Below are 20,475 nucleotides of genomic sequence, written 5' to 3' on the forward strand. Positions count from 1 at the left end.
ATTAACCTTTCTGCGTTCTGCACCTTCAGCGCGAAACGAAGATCATTCTTTACCATTTCATCTTTAAACTTGTACTGCAGAAAGACCTCACCTTCCGCTTCATGCTCCACCTAGGAAATATTTAGAGAAAGTATATATCACAAAATTAAGTTATTTTATGTAAGGGATACCATACAGTGTAAAGGGGTGTTAGGTTTTACTAAAGTCAAGAAATACCTAGTAACATATATGTAGCTGAAATCACCGTTCAGCAATAGAACACTGTTTATAGGAACAGTCCTGTTCATCAAGGCAGGAGGGCTTTGTACAGCTGGTACAAAGAAAACACTAAACTAAACTGAATGTTTCCAAACTAACATGGTACCTCCTAGTTGATTCCCCATAAGAATAATGGGGTCTGGTTACCAGGTAAGACGTTACCTAGAAGTGGATGTTTTTTCTCACCCAAAGCTCTACAAAGCCTCCAGCTCCAAAAGATTACTTAACCACTTGCCGACCGCCGCAAGTAGATATACTGCGGCAGTCAGCCCCTCACAGGCAAAGTGACGTATATATACGTCACTAGCCTGTGAGGCTCTGGGGAGCGAGCGCGCGCCGGCGGACCCCCCCATGCGTGTGACCGGCGGACCCGATGTCCGCTGGTCACTCTGCGATCGTCGCTGCAGAGGGAGAAAGTCAGGTGGCTAGTGTAAACAAGTCGCCTGTCATTCTCCCCTGTGTAGAAACACTAATCATACGGTTCTACTATGTAGGACTGTTGATCATTGTTCCTACAGCTCAAGCCACAGCCAATCACAGTTAGAATCACGCCCCTAGGGACACACACAGCCCCTCCCTCTCAAATCAAGTTAACCCCTTCACTACCAGTGTATTTTTACAGTAACAGTGCATATGTATAGCACTGTTTACTGTAGAAATGTTACTGGTAACCCCAAAAGTGTCAAAAATGTCAGTCAAGGGTCCAATCTGTCTGCCCCAATGTCGCAGTACCGCAAAAAAAATCGCAGATCGCCGCCATTACGCGTTAAAAAAAAAAACAACAAAAATGACAAAAATCTTTGTTAGTAAACGCGATAACTTTTGCGCAAACCAATCAAAATACGCTTTTTGCGATTTTTTTTTTTTACCAAACATATGTAACATAAAACAAATTGGCCGAAAATGTTAAAAAATTTAGATTTTTACATTTTTTTTTTTGGGGGGGGGGGGGATTTCATATAAAAAAATGTGAATAATATTGTTATTTTTGCAAAATTGACGCTCTTTTTTTGTTTATAGCGCATGATCAAAAAATCGCACAGGTGATCAATTACCACCAAAAGAAAGCTCTGTTTGTGGGAAAAAAAAGGACGTCACATTCGTTTAGGTACAGCGTCGCACGACCGCGCAATTGTCCGTTAAAGTCACGCAGTGCCGAATCGCAAAATACCCCCTGGTCAGGAAGGGGGTAAAATCTTCCGGGGCTTAAGTGGTTAAGATTCTGAGATGCTCCTCTACTTTGTGTTTTTTGTGACACTGCTTCCACGTTGTTCTACCTACCGTCATGAGGAGACCAGAGCTCTGCCAAGCTATTGGTGGCGACTCTCTAAAAAGTGACTACCTACCCCCACCTTAAACCCTGCACATCACAGAAAGGCTGCATACTACAGATATACATTGTCCATTTCCCTTGGATTGGGTCTAACACGTTTGATCATTTATTTATGTACCACCAGCAAAGCCTGTATTGACCTGGAAATATACGCAGTATAGGTCAGGGCTTGACTAATTTGCTTTGAATCTACGAGCCAGCTAAACAAGTTAGGAGACAGTTTTTTTTTTCTAACCTTTTGCCTACTGGTTACTTTCACCCCTAGGCAAATTTTCAGCGCTGTCATACTTTTGAAAGGCAATTGCACGGTCATGCAATACTGTACCCAAATTACATTTTTCCAATTTTTTTTGAGACCGATAGAGATTTCTTCTGGTGGTTTTTGATCACCACTAGGTTTTTTTTTTTTTTTTTTTTTTAATAAATACATGAAAAAAGACCGAAAATTTTGAAAAATAAAAACAAACAAACCATACTTCATTTCTGTTATACAATTTTGCAAATAAGTGATTTTTCTTCTTGCACTGATGAGGCTGCACTGATAGGGACACTGATGAGGCCGCACTGATAGGGGCACTGATAAGGCAGCATTAATCCAGAAGGATAAGGCTGCACTGATATGGCATTGATGAGGCTGCACTGATAGGGGCACTGATGAGGCTGCACTGATAGGGACACTGATAAGGCTGCACTTATAGGGGCACTGATAAGGCTGCACTTATAGGAGCACTGATGAGGCTGCAGCGATAGGGGCGCTGATGAGGCTGCAGCGATAGGGGCGCTGATGAGGCTGCAGTGATAGGGGCGCTGATGAGGCTGCAGCGATAGGGGCGCTGATGAGGCTGCAGCGATAGGGGCGCTGATGAGGCTGCAGCGATAGGGGCACTGATGAGGCTGCAGCGATGGGGGCACTGATGAGGTTGCAGCGATGGGGCACTGATGAGGCTGCAGTGATTAGGGACACTGATGAGGCTGCAGTGATAGGGGCACTGATGAGGCTGCACCGATAGGGGCACTGATGAGGCTGCACTGATAGGGACACTGATGAGGCTGCACTGATTAGGGACACTGATGAGGCTGCACTGATAGGGGCACTGATGAGGCAGCATTAATAGGGACAGATAAGGTGGCACTGATGAGACTGCACTGATAAAGCAGCATTGATGGGCAGTGATAAGGCAGCATTAATTGGGATTAATAAGGTGGCAATGATGAGGCTGCACTGATTAGGGACACTGATGAGACTCCCTCTGTCTCTTTCTCTCTCCATCCCTCTCTCTTTCTCTCTCTCCCCCTCCATCCCTCTCTCTCTCCTCCTCCATCCCTCTCTCTCCCCACTCCACTCCCCTCTCTCTCTCCCCCATCCCTCTCTCTCTCTCGCCCTCCATCCCTCTCTCTCTTGCCCTCCATCCCGCTTTCTTTTTCTCTCACACGCCATCCCTCTCTCTCTCTCGCCCTTCATCCCTCTTTCTTTCTCTCTTTCGCCCTATATCCCTCTTTCTTTCTCTCTCTCGCCCTCCATTCCTCTTTTTTTTAACTCCCTCCATCCCTGTTCCTTCATCCCTTTTTTTCTCTCCCTCCATCCCTCTCTTTTTCTCTCCCTCCATCCCTCTTCCTTCATCCCTTTTTTTTTCTCTCTCTCCCTCCATTCCTCTTTCTTTTTCTCTCCCTCCACCCCTCTTTATTTTTCTCTCCCTCCATCCCTCTTTATTTTTCTCTCTCCATTCATCTCTCTTTCTTTTTCTCTCCCTCCATCCCTTTTTCATTCTCTTTCTCTCTCTCCCTGCATCCATCCCTCTTTCTCTCTCCCGCCACCCCTCCGAAGTATCGCAAAATTTAAAAATAATCCATGGTGCTTTTGTACTGCGCCATTTCGGTCTGTAATTTCTTGTTTTTCAAGCTTGTGTTATATTGTCCAAACGTTGTGTTAATGTTTAAACACTGATTTTGTTGGAGGTACCAATAAATATCGCCTTATCGATAATTTGCATTTTTATTCTCGTGGGTGATTGTGTAGGTGGGGCCCCAGTGCACTGCATTGCCCGGGGGCCTATAAAGCTCTTAAAATGGCACTGATCAGCTCCAATCCCAGTTGACGTCTAATCAGGGGAAACACGTAGGGGGGGCAGTCGTGACGTCAGCGCGCACGGACTGCACTGCAGCGGCCGTGCTTCCACGAATATTGTGCTACATCTCCTAGTCGGTTTGTAAGTGGCTTTTAACATAAATAAATATGATTTTATTAGAGATAATCAGTCCTCCTTCTCTACTTTTTATATGTGACCCTGGAGACGCTGATCATTCTTTGGTCTGTGGATTCATCCCTTATCAATTTACATGCCCATTGACCCGTGAGGTTCTGGTAAGCAGCCAATTTAACCTTTTTTTGCACAGTGGTGATGCATGCAGCACACAGAAATGATTGAGTTGTCACCGCTGGATTTTATATCACATTGGGACTCTTTGTCATTTTCATTTATAATTGCACTATATTGCACTTTTAGGTATTTATGTCTGTACATATTGGAAATGTCATTTGTCATTAGTGTTTTAATTTTGCACTATTGTTTTATTCACAACAGCGCACTTATATATATATTGCAGGGCACACTTCCTGCCAGGGGCTCCACTCCGCCCCTGTCAGCTCCGCTCCTCCCCCAACCCACCCTTCCTACTACTTTACAGTCCCTCGTCTGCTCTAACCCACCCCTCACAGTCCCACCCCTCTCCTTTAACCTGGTTTCATAGCGCTTCCCTTCCCCCACCCCTGGCATCAAAAAACAAACGTTCCTGCCTACTGCCCGGCAATGGTGCGCCTGGGCTGCTCCCCCATGCTAGCCACTGGGGCTGACAGCAGCCGAGGCAATGGCGACCTGGCACCTGGGGTTTGTCGATCCCTGGTATAGGTACAGTAGGACAGTATGATATTTTTCAACCCGTGTCCATCTGCCCCAGTCTAAGTCCTGCCTGCTGCCCGGCAATGGTGCGCCTAGGCTGCTCCCCCCATGCTAGCTACTGGTACTGACTGCAGCCAAGGCGCCAGTCCACATTTTCTAGTCGCAATGGCGACCTGGCGCCTGGGGTTTGTCGATCCCTGGTATTGGTACAGTATGACAGTATGATATTTTTCAGCCCATGTCCATCTGCCCCAGTCTAAGTCCTGAGATCTCCTAATTTCTGCTAGAACTCATCCTACCCAAACTTTGGCAGTCTTGAAACTGAAAAAACACTCAAAACACAATCTCTGGGCTCACAAACCTTTCCCTTCAGCTGAGCATAGACAATAGATCTTTGACCCTGGAAGATGGCAGTGGGGACTTTGGACAGGACGATGGCTTCCACACCAGAAGGAAGGGTCCATGTGAGAGAAACGTCCTTCACAGTGGGCTGTAAGGAGCATTTGAGTGCCCGAAGAACCTAGAGAGGTTAGTAAAATGAAACAGAAACACAAATGTTTAACTTAAGGAAGAACTTGAGCAAAAAGCAAACAAACAAAACAAAAAATCAATATGTTTCCACTGTGCTTTTCTTCTGACACTAGAAGTCTACAGTCTGATGGCCAACATCATTCAACCCACTTCCTCTGAACCCATGTCCTCCTAGACCCACCCCAGCCTGTGACGGTTACTCTCCAACCCCTACAATCCCACAATATGATGGCATGCTTCCCTATTGCTGTGGTGTCCATACAGAAAGTTGGTTGGCTGGGGGTAGGTGCTGGGGTACAAGAGCACTGAAGGCTAATTCATTTCTTCCTGTTATGGGATGATTTTAGGAGATGCCATAGTTATTATTAGGTTGAAAAAGGACACAATTCCATTTCAACTGGCAGAAATAAAATTTTGGAAATGTACTCAGTAAATTTGGGCCTATGTTTGCGGTTTAAAATTGTCATACTGCTGTGCAATCATTTTCTTTCAAAACACTATTTATCACTTTAGCCACTTGCCTACCGACCGCCGCAGATATACAACGGCAGGCTTGCTTGGCTGCGCTAACTAACGTATGGGTAGGCCAGTTTGCGGGAGCGCTCCTGGAAGCCAGTGGCGCGCACCCCGCCTGCCCCCACTAGGCTAGCAGGGGTGCCGATCCACGGGACCGGTGGCCGCGATTGCCGCAGGGCACCCGCCCCACTGAGAGAGTACGACGGTCTGCTGATGTAAACACAGCAGACCGTTGTTCTCTCAGGAATCAGCACAGATCCTCCTATTTATGATAACAGGTCTCTGTGTTGATTTCATAAGCCCATCCCCCTCACAGTTAGAAAACACCCCCTAGGGCAGTGATGGGGAACCTTGGCAACCAGCTGTTTTGGAACTACATTTCCCATGATGCTCAACTACACTGCAGAGTGCATGACCATCATGGGAAATGTAGTTCCAAAACATCTGGGGTGCCAAGGTTCACCATCACGGTTCTCTCTGAAATGATCACAGAGCACCTGTGATCCTCCTATATAGGAACACAGTTCTCTGTGGTCATTTCAGAAGTCCCCCCCCACAGTTAGATAACACCCCCTAGGCTCACTCTTAACCCTTTGATTGCTCTAGGTTTACCTCTTTCCATGCCAATGTCAATATTACAGTGACAGTGCATATTTTTAGCACTGATTACTGTAGTAATGTCACTGGTACCCCCAAAAGTGTCAAAAATGTCAGTTAGGGGTCCGATCTGTCCGCCGCAATGTCGCAGTCCTGCTAAAAATCACAGATCACCATCATTACTGTAAAAAAAAAAAAAAAAAATGACATAAATCTTTCTCCTAGTTTGTAGACGCGATAACTTTTGAGCAAACCAATCAAAATATGCTTATTGCGATTTTTTTTTTTTAGGAGAAGGGATGAGCCAATCTGCTGGGGAGTTAATTTCAGGAAGTCATTAATGGAACCCGATGAAGTGGTGTTGCTCCTTCCTTCAATCCTCACTTTTACCCGGTGCTCACACTACTGTATAAGGCGGCCAATGCCTCTGTATACTGGGAATCATTGGAGGGACAGGCGGCACTCGGGTAAACGTCAAATGGAAATATCCTTTATTGAAATGACATGAAGCAGCTGTACAACATCCAATGTGTTTCGCCCACCAGGCCTTAATCATGAGCAACGATTAAGGCATGACAGCCGAATTTCATTGGATGTTTTACAGCTGCTTCATGTCATTTCAATAAAGGATATTTCCATTTGACGTTTACCCGAGTGCCACCTGTCCCTCCAATGGTTCCCAGTATACAGAGGCATTGGCAGCCTTATAGTGTGAGCACCGGGTAAAAGTGAGGATTGAAGGATGGAGCAACACCACTTCATCGGTTTCCATTGATGACTTTCTGAAATGAACCCCCAGCAGATTGGCTCATCCCTTCTCCTAGCCCTCCTGCTTTACACCATCCCAAACCTTTTATAGAATTATAAATAGAGCGGGAAAGGATTTCAATATTTGTTAAATTTTCACGTTGTCTGCTTTCGCAAGTAGAAGATTCATTCCCATTTCGTATTCATGAAAGTATAACTAAAGGCAAAACCTTTTTTTTTTTCGTTTTTTTTTTTAGTTTTGGATAGATTAGAACCCCTGTCAAAGTTTATTGCAGTCTGTGCCCCTGTTAGGGAGATTTACCCTCTCTATTTCTCCTGTTTACCATTATCATTGAAAGTGAAAGTAGAAGAAAAATTCCAAATTTTGGGTTATCCCCAGAAAATTAAGAGGGGAAATCTTTCACTAGGGAAACTAGTTCTGGTGACCTGGGGGGTCCCCAAGGAATTCCTTTAATTTGCAGGGATTTCTTCTTACTTCCTGTTTGGCTATGGGACAGGAAGTGAAAGGAAATCTCCAAGATAAGACAGCTGTTTTAACCCTCCCTTACTCTATCCAAAATAAAAAAATAAAACGGAAAATTGTATCATATTTACCGTAATTTTCCTTTCCTGGTGCCTATCCATGGCAGCATACAGGTGATAGAGCTCCGCCTCGACTCCTCCCTCAGGACCAGTGAATAGCATAAAAGAAAACCTGGCCCCCTATCCCATCATTCTCAGTAATATAGAATACCAGGGTGGGAGCATATGCTGCCATGGATAGGCACCAGGAAAGGAAAATTACGGTAAATATGATACAATTTTCCGTTTTCCAGGTGCCTCCATGGCAGCATACAGGTGATAAATAACTAGCTCAGACGGGTGGGATAATGCTGAACTTAAAGTATTTTAATTGGTTATAGACATTGCCGCTTGGATTGCTCTCTTTCCAAACTCCACGGTTGTGAGAGCACCAGGATCGATATGATAGTGTCTCAGGAATGTGTGGCGAGAAGACCAGGTGGCGGCCCTTCATACTGTTTCCAAGGAAACGTTAGCCCTTGCTGCCCAAGAAGCCGAGACTGCTCGAGTTGAGTGAGCGTTCACCCGCGCCGGAGGGACCATGTTCCTTGACTTGTAAGCTTTTTGAATCAATTTCACAACCCAAGAGGCTAACGTTCTGCTGGTTGCCTCTTTTCCTCGGTTTTTGCCGAAGGGAATCACCAAGAGTCTCTGAGATTTCCTGAAGGATCTAGTGGATTCCAGGTAGGCCCTTAGAACTCTAGAGAGGTCCAAGTCGTGACATGCCCCTGAGTCCGTATCCAAAAATACAGGTAATGCCCAGGGTTCCAGGAGATGACACGGGGTTGTGACTTTTGGCGTAAAACCACGCAGAGGGCGCAGCTCCACCCTGTCTGGGAAGAAAGAGATATGGTCCTTGCCTATTCCCAAGGCGTGCAGTTCTGAAATCCTTCTCCCTGAAGTGATGGCCAACAGGAACGTGGTCTTCAGGGTCAGGTTCCACAGTGACGTATCTTCTGAAGGGGAAAAAGGTTTATCTGATAAGGCTTGCAGCACCACCGACAGATCCCACTGAGGATATGGATGCCTGACAGGTGGTCTGATTTTCAGGACTCCCTTGAGAAATGTTATCACTAACGGATCTTCTGCCCATCTTCTGTTGGTTGCGGCTGAAATGGCTGCTACCTGTACTTTTAACGAGCTTAGGCTCAGTCCCAGGTCGAGACCTGTTTGGAGGAAGCTGAGTATATCCGTTGTGGAGGGCGAGGCTGGATCTACCCCGCGTCCTGTGGCAAAGGATAAGAATTTGTTCCAAACTCTTGAATATACCACATTTGTGGATGACTTTCTGGCCTTCATTAAGGTAGCTATAACCCCTGAGGAACAACCTAGGGCCTGAAACCTCTTCCTCTCAAGTTCCAGATTCGAAGATCTAGTTTCTGGGGATCTGGATGGGTCAGTCCCCCCTGAGATAGAAGGTGAGGGAAGGGGGGAATTCTGACCGGAGGGCTCACCGAGAGATACATGGCCAGGGGAAACCAAGGTCTCTTTGGCCAAAATGGTAGGATCGCCAGTATCTGTACATGCTCCCTCAGGAGCCTCTGAAGAAACTTCAGTATCAACGGTCGAGGAGGGAAGGCATATGCTGTTCTGAACTCCCATGGGCATGAAAGAGCATCCACTGCTTCCGCCTGGGGATGTGGTAGACGAGAGAAAAATCTTGTTAGCTTCGTGTTCCCTGCTGTGGCAAACATGTCCACCTGGGGGGTTTTCCAGAGGTTGCAGATCTGGCTGAAAATGTGGGGATGTAATGACCACTCGTTGATGTCTACAAATGTTCTTGACAGCCTGTCTGCTTCTGTATTTGCGTTGCCTGGGAGGTAAACTGCCCTCAGGTCTACGAGATTCTTTTCTGCCCAAAGTATTACCGGCTCCACTTCCCTGAGCAGAGATCTGCTTCGGGTTCCTCCCTGCCTCTGCAGGTAGGAGACTGCTGCTCTGTTGTCTAGACGGAGCACTACTCTCTGGCCCTGTATCAGCGAAGCCAATGATGTTAGCGCTAGGAAGGCTGCTCTCATCTCTAGGACGTTCGAGACTATCCCCCTTGTGGGGTAGGACCATCTCCCCTGTACACTGATTTCTCCGCAATGGGCTCCCCAGCCTAGGCCACTGGCATCGGACGTAATTATGGTCCAGGGAAATGAGCCCAGTTGACGAGAATTGGATAGGTTCTTCCGATTCGTCCACCAGTGCAGGCTCCTTCGCATCAAGCTGGATAGAAAGATCTTCTGGGAGAGACACCGTTTCTTCCATTGCGACAGGAAGCCCGTCTGAAAATATCTTAAGTGCCAATGGGCCCATGGAACCACAGGAATGCACGCTGACATTGTGCCTATGAGGCTCAGACACTGGGATGCCGTTATCTGGTGGGCTGTCATAACCCTCTTCACTCTTTTCATAATGACCTCTATCTTCTGGAGGGGCAATGACACAGTTCCCCTCTGCGTATCGAACAGTATGCCCAGATAGATCATCTGTTGGGAGGGGACGAGATGACTCTTGGCATGGTTTACGAGCCAACCTAGCTCTGCTAGGGACCGTAGCAACATGTCCCTGTGGGAAATGAGCTGTGCTGGGTTGTTGGCTAAGAGGAGGATGTCGTCCAGGTAGTGGTGTACTCGTAAGCCTCTCTCCCGTAACGGTGCCAGCGCTGAGATGAGGATTTTCGTGAACACCCGAGGTGAGGTGCAGAGACCAAAAGGTAGAGCCTGAAACTGCAGGTGGGTCTGTCCTACCGCAAACCTCAGGAATCTTTGGAATCTTGGATTGATCGGAACATGCAGGTAGGCATCTTGTAAGTCGACCGAAACCATCCAGTCCCCTGGTTGCACCACCTGGATGATCGTCTGCAATGACTCCATCTTGAAGCTCTCCAGACTTATATACCTGTTGAGCCTTTTCAGGTCTATGACAGGTCTCCAGTCTCCTGTTTTCTTCTGCACCAGAAAAAGAGTGGAGTAAAAACCTGTGAAGCGTTCTGTAGCTGGCACTGGAATAGCTGCCCCTTGTACCTGAAGCAATTTTATGTACTGAAGTAAGGTTTGAGCCTTCTGAGGCGATGTTGGAATTCTTGTTTCTTGAAATAAGGATTGAGGAGGAATATGACAGAAACTCCAGGAGTGGCCTGAACGAATTGTAGACAGGACCCAGGGATCCTGACAATGCTGGACCCACTTTGGCAGAAAGAATCTCAATCTTGTTCCCACCTGAAGGTCCAGCGCACTCCTGGCGTCAAAAGGGCTTAGCGGGTTCTTGCGGAGCCGATAGGGCTCTGTTTTTACGGGAAGTCAGGAAGGTAGACTGAGTGCCCCTCCAGGGTCTTCTACCGTCTCTGTGAGGTCTTGGGTTTCTGAAATCCCTGACATTGGTTGGACGAAATCTTGCTATATGAGCTCTAGGATTTCTCACATTTCGATCTTGAGGTAAAAGACCTGATTTTCCTCCCGTTACTCTTGAGATAGCCTGTTCTAGTTTTTCTCCGAAAAGAGCTTTACCATTGAAAGGTATCTTACACCATGACTGCTTGGACGTCATGTCGGCCACCCAGGGTTTTAGCCAAAGGGCTCTTTTAGCCAGAACCGAGTGTAGCATAGACCTGGCTGAGCAGCGAATTGTGTCAATGGCTGCTTCACCAACGAAATCCGCTGATAGTCTGAGCTCCTCTAGTGCCTTGATTATATCTTCCCTGGGGATGTTTTGTCGCAAGGCTGTCTCCACGTTATCCGTCCAGGTCCTGATAGCGTTTGAGACGGAGGTAAGTGCAATTGCTGGTTTGCATGCTGCCCCTGCCGCGAGATAGCCTCTCTTGAGGTCTAAATCGATCCGTCTGTCCAGGGGATCTTTGAAGGCGGCAGAGTCATCCAAAGGGAGGGTGACATTCTTGGCCAGACGGACTACAGCCGCATCTACCACCGGCATGGAATTCAACATTTGAGAATCGGATTCCGCCAGCGGATACAGTTTGTTGAGGCGGCCTAGAGAGAACTTTTTGTCTGTTCTCTGCCACTCATCCTGGATTACCTCCCTGATTTCTCCCATCAACGGGAAAACAATTTGTTTCCTTTTGAGAAAAGGAAAATATCTCTTAGATGTTTGAGGAGGTTCCTCTGTGTCTTCCCAATCAATTGCCGTTTTAACCACTTGAATGAAGGAAGGAATCATCGTATAGCTGAACCCTGAAGGTTCCGATTCTTCTGCCGACTCCTCTGAGTGTTCCTCTGGGGAGGTCTCTCTGGCTTGACGGGGTTGAGGAGGTAGGAGAGGGCTGGCTGATGACGGGCCTGGTGCTTCGGAAACTGCCTGCTGAGTCTGGGTGCCCGGCGTTAGTGTCTGAGCGGGAACCAAGGCGGCAAGCTCCGAGAGGAAGTCCCTCATTGTCTGTTTCAGAAGGTCAGCAACTTGTTGGCTCTCTGACACTCGGTCAGCTGCGTATTCCCTAAGGCAACTCCTGCAGACTAGCTTGTCCGGAAGCGGGGTACCTCCGCAGGCCCAGCACTTCTTCCCTGAGGAGCGGGAAGGAGGTGAAGGAGAACGGTATCGGTGCCGTGACCTTGACCTGTCATGGGATCTGTGCCGAGATGATCGGGATCTTTGATCCGGGCTGTAGTCCTCACGCTGTCTGGAGGATTTCCCAGATCTCTTGGAGTGTGCAGGACTGGAGAAAGAACAGAACGAATATCTCCATCAGCCATGCTCTCTTTTTTTTTTTTTTTTTTACTTACCGATAGTTGGTCACATACCTATTGCAGGGAGGATCTTGATTGCGGGATGAATGGCTCATGGTAGGATGGCCGGAGGGTCAGCTTAAAGGATAAGAAAAGAGAGCGAGAAGGAACAAGTAAGAATTTGTCCTGATATAACTGGTGGAAAGGAAGAACTATTTCCTCCCTTCCATTTCCCCATATATATTCATATATTTACCAGCAGGGCTTTCAGATTTAGGAGAAGCAAGGCGCCACCTAAATAGAAGAGGCCCTGAACTGCTCCCTGAGGTTGCTTAAGTATACTAAGGATACTAATTAGGAGTGGGGGAGGAGGTCCAGGAACCACTTAATTTTAATTAGTAGCTTTTAAAAGGGCAAAAGGGCAAAAATCGCCCTTTTTCCCTCATCCAAGATGGCCGCCGGAGCATCCTGAGACTGAGCAAGGAGGAGGCGGTGCCTCGGACCAGGAAGTGTTGGAGAATGGAGCTGTGAGCTGCCAGAGGGGGCATCTATACGTGCTGCTGCAGCATTACAGAGGTATACATACCTGAATTCAATAACTTTAACTCATGTAAAGCCTAGGAAATGATCCAAAAAGGAGGGAGGTGGGAGGGAGGACTAACAGAAACCCCCTGTAAGAAAGGAAAGGGAAGGAAAATGATAAAGCTGATCCCCCAGCAATCCCACGCTGCCAGACATCCAAAAAGAAAGGCAGGATGGTGTTCCTATGAGGAAACCCTGCAAACAATGCCCCAAAGATCCACAGAAGGGGGCTCCCAGTCTATTTAGTGCTTTGAGCGACCCGAGAACAGGGACTGCGCACGGGAGAGGCTCAACCCGGCGGAAGCTGCCAGTGGCAGAGGTATGGACGTGCTGCTACTCTTCACCAGTCAAGAAGGTATGAGGAAAAAAAGGAGAATGATGGGATAGGGGGCCAGGTTTTCTTTTATGCTATTCACTGGTCCTGAGGGAGGAGTCGAGGCGGAGCTCTATCACCTGTATGCTGCCATGGAGGCACCAGGAAAAAGTTTTGCCTATAGTTCTATTTTAACCTCCGTAGCGGTATTCCCGAGTGTGGCTCGGGGTTAATATTCAGTGCCAAAAGCGGTAACCCGGAGCCACACTCGGGATTACCCCAGAATGATACTCCCCTTCACCTGCGATCCCCCGCAGTCCTCCCCGGCCTTCCTCCAGCCATCCTCAAACTGTCGTCCTGCTGTGTGTCCGGCTGATGCCGACACCTTCTTCCGGTTCCCTTCCCTGCGAGCACCGCGTCGCGTCGCAGGAGGGGTGGAACCGGCGAGAGATAAAAAAAAAAAAAAATTACATGATACAGTGTAATCTGTTAGGATTACAACTTTGTATCATGCAATTTCACCTAGTGGCTTTTCCAGTGCCCTGCCTGTACTTTTTTTTGGGGTACTTTGTGCCTGGAAAATTGATAACGTCCATGGCGTCCATAAAGCGTTCTTTTAGCTCAAAAGTGCTTTTGGAAGAACTGGAAAACAGGGACGGTGAAACTGAATTATTTAAAGAACTGAGCGATAGAGATTCGGGGGAAAATTCGTCATCAGGTACTAAAAGTGACGACTGCAATGATTCTGCAACTGAGCTCAGCGATGTGCGGGCTTGGTGCTCTATTGACTGCGGTACGGATCAGGCAGCGACCCCCAAGATTCCCATTTACTGGAGCACCTGGCATAAAAGTTTACGTTGACCATGACAACCCCTTGGCATACCTCCAATTATTTCTGATGAGGTTATTGAAAAAAATAGTTACCAAGACAAACCAATACAAAGCTCAACAATTGGCTACGCATCGGAAGTTTGCAAGGTGCAGAAAGTGGGAACCAGTGACCAAAGATGACATTTGGAAATTTCTGGGCCTAATAATTCTTCAGAGAGTGCAGTGCTGTATTTTGGCCTAGGCCAACAAGGCCCAGGCCTAGGGCGGCACTTTGCAGGAGGGCAGCAAAAAAGCCACCCCCCCTCCACCTGAGGCTTTATTGGCCACTGGTTGCTAGAGCCGCCTCTCTCACCCCCCTCTCTCTCTCACTCCCCCCTCTCTCACCTCTTCTCACCCCCTCTCTCTCACATCCTCCCCTCTCATTCTCTCTTCATCCACTCTCTCACCCTCCCCCCTCTTTATATCATCCCTCCTCTCTCTCTCTCATTCCACCTCTCTCTCGCTCTCTCTCTCTCTCTCTCATCTCTCCTCTCTCCCCCCTCTCTCTCTTATCCCCTTTCTCTCTCACATTCCCCCTCTCGCTCTCACCCCCCTCTGTCTATCACCCCCCCCCCTCTCATCCCCTCTCTCACTCTTTGATCTCCTTCTTTCTCTCTCTCTCACCCCCCCTCTCTCACCCCCCCCTCTCTTTCATCCTCCCTCTCTCTCTCCCTCACCCCCCCCCCCTCTTGTGAGATCTCAGGGGTTCCTGCTGGGACTTGAAGTCCTTAAATTTTGGAGGGAGTCACATCCGTTAAAAAAAGGAGTGGGGCAGATTTACATAGGGGGGGGCGCCCGATTTTAGTCTTGCCTAGGGTAGCACAAAACCAAAATACACCACTGAGAGAGTGGTGGGGAAACCCCTGCAAAAGTGGTATTGGACAACCAATACATTACTTGCCACTCCATTCTTTGACACGGTCATGTCAGAGTACAGATTCTCCCTCATAATGAAATATCTCCACTTCGAAAACAATGAAGAATTTGATGAAATTTATTATTATTATATTATAATTTCATGTTTCAAACTTTATCATACCCGGGATGTCTACTAGACTCTTGTTTGGACAGATTTAAGTGAGTTATTCCTAAGAATTACAGCCTAAAATATAAAACAACAGATTATACAAAAGTATATTCTGCATTTACAGCTCTCCAGTATACTCTTACCTTGGGTTGCATGCGGTCTTTTCCGGTGATAAACTCAAAGATTCCACTTCCTGCCCGGGCCATGCCTTTAATAAGGGATGTGGAGGCTCCTTCACCAATCCCAAATGTAAAACACCTTTAAAGGGAGGTGTGAGTTAAAAAAAAAATCTCAGTTAATGGTTGTAGAGGATTATTACAGATAAAAGCTCTCTATCATCAGGCCATTCTGATAAGCATTCTGCATTTTCTGATGGTCCTTTAACCGTTTGCCAACTGTATACAGTAAATATATGGTGGCAAAGCGGCTCCCCTGGACAGGATCACGTACCTGTACACGAACCTGCACTTCCAGGTCCTGGGCATGCACGCACGCAACTGGCGACTGGATTGGATCCAGCGGGAGCCAATCAGCAGGTCCGGCGGACGTGGTGTCCACTGGGACCCACCAATTGTTCGGGACACAGGCAGAATGGCGGTCTGCCTATGTAAACAAGGCAGACCGCCGTTCTATCAGAGGGGAAGGCTGTGATCCTGTGTTCCTACAAAGCAGGAACACGGATCTCTCTGCCTTCCCACAGTACAAGCACCTCCCCCACACAGCTAGCAAGCAATCCATAGGAACACATTTAACCCTTTGATCACCACTGATGTTAACCCCTTCCCTGCTAGTGTCATTAGTACAGTGACTAAATAATAACATGCAAAAGGGACCAATTAATGGGACTTTGAATGAGGTTAATTAGACATACATAGAGATTTTATTAAAAATCCTTGATAAATAGATATAGGTATACAAAACCATTATGGCACATTTATATATATATTTATATATACTGTGTATATATATATATATATATATATATATATATATATATATATATATATATATATATATATATATATCTCACATAATCTATGGATTATGAAATGGCAGACACTAAGATGTCATATTGAATGTATTCCTCAGAGATCCATTTTAGATCCTCAAGCATTGTACCTACTTATATTTTTTACTTTTCAATATTGTATAGCTTGCTGTATGCCATTTATCTGTATATATATATATATGAATGTGCCATAATGGTTTTGTATACCTATATCTATTTATCATGAAATTTTAATAAAATCTCTATGTCAAATTAACCTCATTCAAAGTCCCATTAATTGGTCCCCTTTTCCATCACATATATAGGGATGGAGGTAATTTAGACATTTCACATGTGTCAGATCATATTTTGCTTTGACTAAATAATAAGATCACTGTATTAGTGTCACTGGTCCCCAAAAAGTGTCACTAGTGTCCGATTTTGTCCACCGCAATGTCACAGTCCCGCTATAAGTCACTGATCGCCACCATTGCTAGTAAAAAATTACATAAATCTATACCATAGTAGACACTTTAATTTGCGCAAACCAATCAATATGTGCTTATTAGAATTTTTTTTTTTACCATCAATATGTAGCAGAATACACATTCGCCTAAACTGATGAAGAAATTTGATTTTTTTATTTTTTTTTATGCATATGTTTTATAGCAGAAATTAAGAAATTTTTCAAAATTGTCAGCCTTTTTTTTTTTTTTTTTTTATAGCGCAAAAAATAAAAACCGCAGTGATCAAAAGAAAGCTCTATTTGTGGGAAGAAAAAAAAAAAGAACATAAATTTTATTTGGGCACAGTGTCGCACGATTGCACAATTGTCAGTTAAAGTAACGCAGTGCGGTATCGCAAAAAACGGCCTGGTCGTGAAGGGGTAAATCTTTCAGAGCTGAAGTGATTAGGATGGCCGTACATGGCTCAGGGGGCCTTATAAAAAAAAAACTGAACTGGCTCCCCCATCCACAAATTAGGGGGGGATGGGGGAATCCTCTCTACTGTGTTATCGTATTCTGAAAGCGGTGGGGGGGGGGGGGGGCTGGGACAAGGGGCGGGCAGGAGGGTCAGCCAACCAAGGCGCAGCAGTAGGGCACCCTCTAACCACATGCAAGCTCCAGATCCGGGGCTGCAGTCTCATGTCTGCACTGACAACTCCTGCTATCGCACTGTGACCCAACACGCCCACTCTCCACCCCATCCATCCACAGCTGATACAAAGACAAAATGTGCATAGGCTGCTACCTTCCAGCCTCAAAAAAAGCAAGCGAATGGCCATGCATTGGCAGTGCACATTCTTTCCTAACCATGGACAGCCGCAGCAAGGGGGCGAAGAATAAGCACAAGTTGGTACACCCATTCTACGCCATGTTTTAGGAGGGGGCCACAATATTGCATCCTTGCCCTGGGTGAACCTCTCCTAGTATCAGAGGGGGAACTCCTCCTCCACTGTCGGAATACACAGAGCGGGGCTGCAGCTGCTTGAGTGGTTTTTTTACCAACAAGTCCGTTCAACAGAAGTTGATCAACAGATCAACTTCTGTTGAGCGGCAGTGGCCACTCATGGAATTAAATTTGACTTGGGCCTGCTGAACCGGACTCATTTAGATCCATTTATTGCCACCTTATGTTTCCTGCCCCCCTTTTATGCCTTTTGCACATTTCTATCAGCCAGTGAAGCAGATTATCATAGCGATAGGCTAATAGAAGAGTGTGGGTTTGTGTCAGTGTGGGGGGAGAAGGGAACAAGTGAGGTGCAAGGTCACATTGGGGTTTATTTACTAAAGCTGGAGAGGGCAAAAATAGTGTTTAGTGTTTATATATGCTTTAGCAATAAAACCTGAAAGGTTTAAAAAAATATATTAAAAAAAATTCAGATAACATTTACCCAAACAATAAAACTGTATCATGCCTGCATGCAAAAATAAAAAGACAAATGTGTCTGAATAGTGGAGCTGAAATATCATGTCTCGTCAGCAGGTGGCAGAACTCTCAGGTCCTTTTTAAACAGGCATGTGGTGTAGGATGATTGGAATCCATGTAGGATGCAGTGGTCAGAATTGAATTCAATCTAAACAAAAGGATGGAATATTTATAATTACCGGTGATTCTGAGCATTTTTTTGAACTTCGTCAATCACTTGCTTTGTGTTCCCAACTTCTCCATCTGTGAAGACAAAAAGCTGGAGAAAGGACAGAGAAGGGATCAGATACAACAGTATAAGAAAAAGCGGAATAGATCACATTGGATCCAGCATGCAGCAAGTATAAACAGAAAAAATGGAGCTATACAGATCATCAACACTGTTTAAAATGTATTTTACCATTTTGCCTTACTATATAAAATTTATACTAAAGTGATGTTATTGGACAGTGGTCTCCAAACTGCAGCAGGGGGGCCAGATGCAGCCCTTTGCATTTTTTTATCCGGCCCTGGAGGCATTATTCCCCCCACTGTCAGCAACAGTAGGGCAAAGTTCCTGCCACTGACACCAACAATGGGGCACTATTCCTTCCACTGACACCAGTGATGGGGCACTATTCCTCCAGCTAATACCAATGATGGGGCACTATTCCTTCCACTGACACCAACAATGGGGCACTATTCCTTCCACTGACACCAGTGATGGGGCACTATTCCTCCAACTAATACCAATGATGGGGCACTATTCCTTCCACTGACACCAATGATGGGGTACTATTCCTCCCACTGATACCAATGATGGGGCACTATTCCTTCCACTGACACCAATGATGGGGTACTATTCCTTCCACTGACACCAATGATGGGGTACTATTCCTCCCACTGATACCAATGATGGGGCACTATTCCTCCCACTGACACCAATGATGGGGCACTATTCCTCTCACTGATACCAATGATGGGACACTATTCCTTCCACTGATACCAATGATGGGGCACTATTCCTCTCACTGATACCAATGATGGGACACTATTCCTCCCACTGATACCAATGATGGGACACTATTCCTCCCACTGATACCAATGATGGGACACTATTCCTCCCACTGATACCAATGATGGGGCACTATTCCTTCCACTGACACCAATGTTGGGGCATTATTCCCCCCACTGACACCAATAATGGGGCACTATTGATCTTTTATTGAAAAGAATCAAGCAACAAATGTTATACAAAAGTAAAAAACAGAACTATAGTACAATATTCCAACCGAAAACAAAGGAATACACATCCATGTGCAGAATATATACAATATATACATAATCCACTTCCAACATTTTTAGAAAACTATTTACATAAAGCAGCAGAGAGGGCCTAAGAGGCACAACCCATCACCTATGTATGCAGCCATTTATCAAAAACTAAGCATTAAGAAAAAATCTAGGGTGATAAGAGACAGAAAGCCACACCCGGGAAAGAGACTCCTGGCAGTCAGGGAGGCTTGAAACCCCTCCAAGCCTTCAACCAAGCCCTTTGACCCCACTTGTCTCTCTCAAGCACCCGAATCTTCCCCACCTCATGCAGAATGTCACACACCACCACCTGAACAGGAAGGATTTTACGCTGAAGGGTGACCTGACACCGTGCATTCCAGGTGTAATAACGGACTACTAAGCTAACTAAAAAAAGTGTATCCAAACAAAAGCCCCCACCAGTATTGAATGCTCCGTATACCCACTCAGCATAACTCAGCCTGGAGAGGAAAGGAACACCGAGGGCCCGCCCCACCTGTTTGTATACCTCTATGTTAAAAGGGCAACGAAGCAGAAAATGGTCCATAGTCTCCTCCTCACCTGTACATTCCTCCCGAGGACAACCACGATCCATTCCACTGCGGAATTTCAAATTGCCCCGAACATAGAGCCTCCCGTGGAAGCACAACCAGGCCAGATCCCTGAATTTAAGGGGGACTCTAGCCAAATTAATCAATCTTAACCCTTCCCTCAAAATTGGGCCTGGGCAATCCCTTAAGGCCAGTGGGTCATGAAAGACTTTGCTCAAGACTCGGCTCATAAGGACTTTCCTCGGAGCAGATCTGAGATCTTCAGCCGACAGTCGCCACTGCCGCAGCAACTTCAGACACGGAGCTACATAGGCTGGAAGCTGACCACGATGACCCCTAAGATTCTTCACTTGGCCACCTTCTTCCCAAAGTCGCAGAAAGGGCCTAAACCAGGATCTAAACATGCCTGCCCATCCAGGAGGTTCCACTGCAAGCATACTACCAATGTTAAACTTGAGAAATAGCAGTGAAAAGAAAAGAACGAGTTGACCATACCTAAGCCACCCTCCCTCCTGGATAGATAGGTGACATTCCTCTTGATGGGGTTCAGCCTGTTCCCCCATAGCATCTGGAAGAACACACTATAGATCCTAGCATAGAGAGACACTGGCAAGATGCAGACAGGGCTGACATACAAGAAGATCGGTATCAGGTAAGTCTTAATCAGATCAACCCTTTCCCTTAGAGATAACTTCCATCTCTTCCAGCTGACCACCTTAGTATTGGCAACTTCCAGCCTGCCCTCCCAGTTTTTGAGGCCATAATCGCCAGGTCCAAATTCAATGCCTAATATCTTA

General features: G+C 46.3%; 1 protein-coding gene across 1 annotated transcript in view; it reads right to left on the reverse strand.

Moving 5' to 3' along the window:
• Positions 1 to 20,475, reverse strand: part of LOC309550151 (von Willebrand factor A domain-containing protein 5A-like) — a 132,177-nt gene that overhangs the window by 74,274 nt on the left and 37,428 nt on the right. Inside the window, exons 9-12 of the mRNA XM_082250587.1 lie at positions 18,014 to 18,093; positions 15,061 to 15,175; positions 4,850 to 5,008; positions 7 to 110 (exon numbers count right to left, since the gene is read on the reverse strand). Of these exons, the coding sequence (XP_082106713.1) occupies positions 7 to 110; positions 4,850 to 5,008; positions 15,061 to 15,175; positions 18,014 to 18,093 (458 nt within the window). The remainder of the gene's footprint in view (positions 1 to 6; positions 111 to 4,849; positions 5,009 to 15,060; positions 15,176 to 18,013; positions 18,094 to 20,475) is intronic.

Source organism: Pelophylax lessonae (genome assembly GCF_965119305.1).
Source record: "Pelophylax lessonae genome assembly, chromosome: 1".
Classification (NCBI taxonomy): domain Eukaryota; kingdom Metazoa; phylum Chordata; class Amphibia; order Anura; family Ranidae; genus Pelophylax; species Pelophylax lessonae.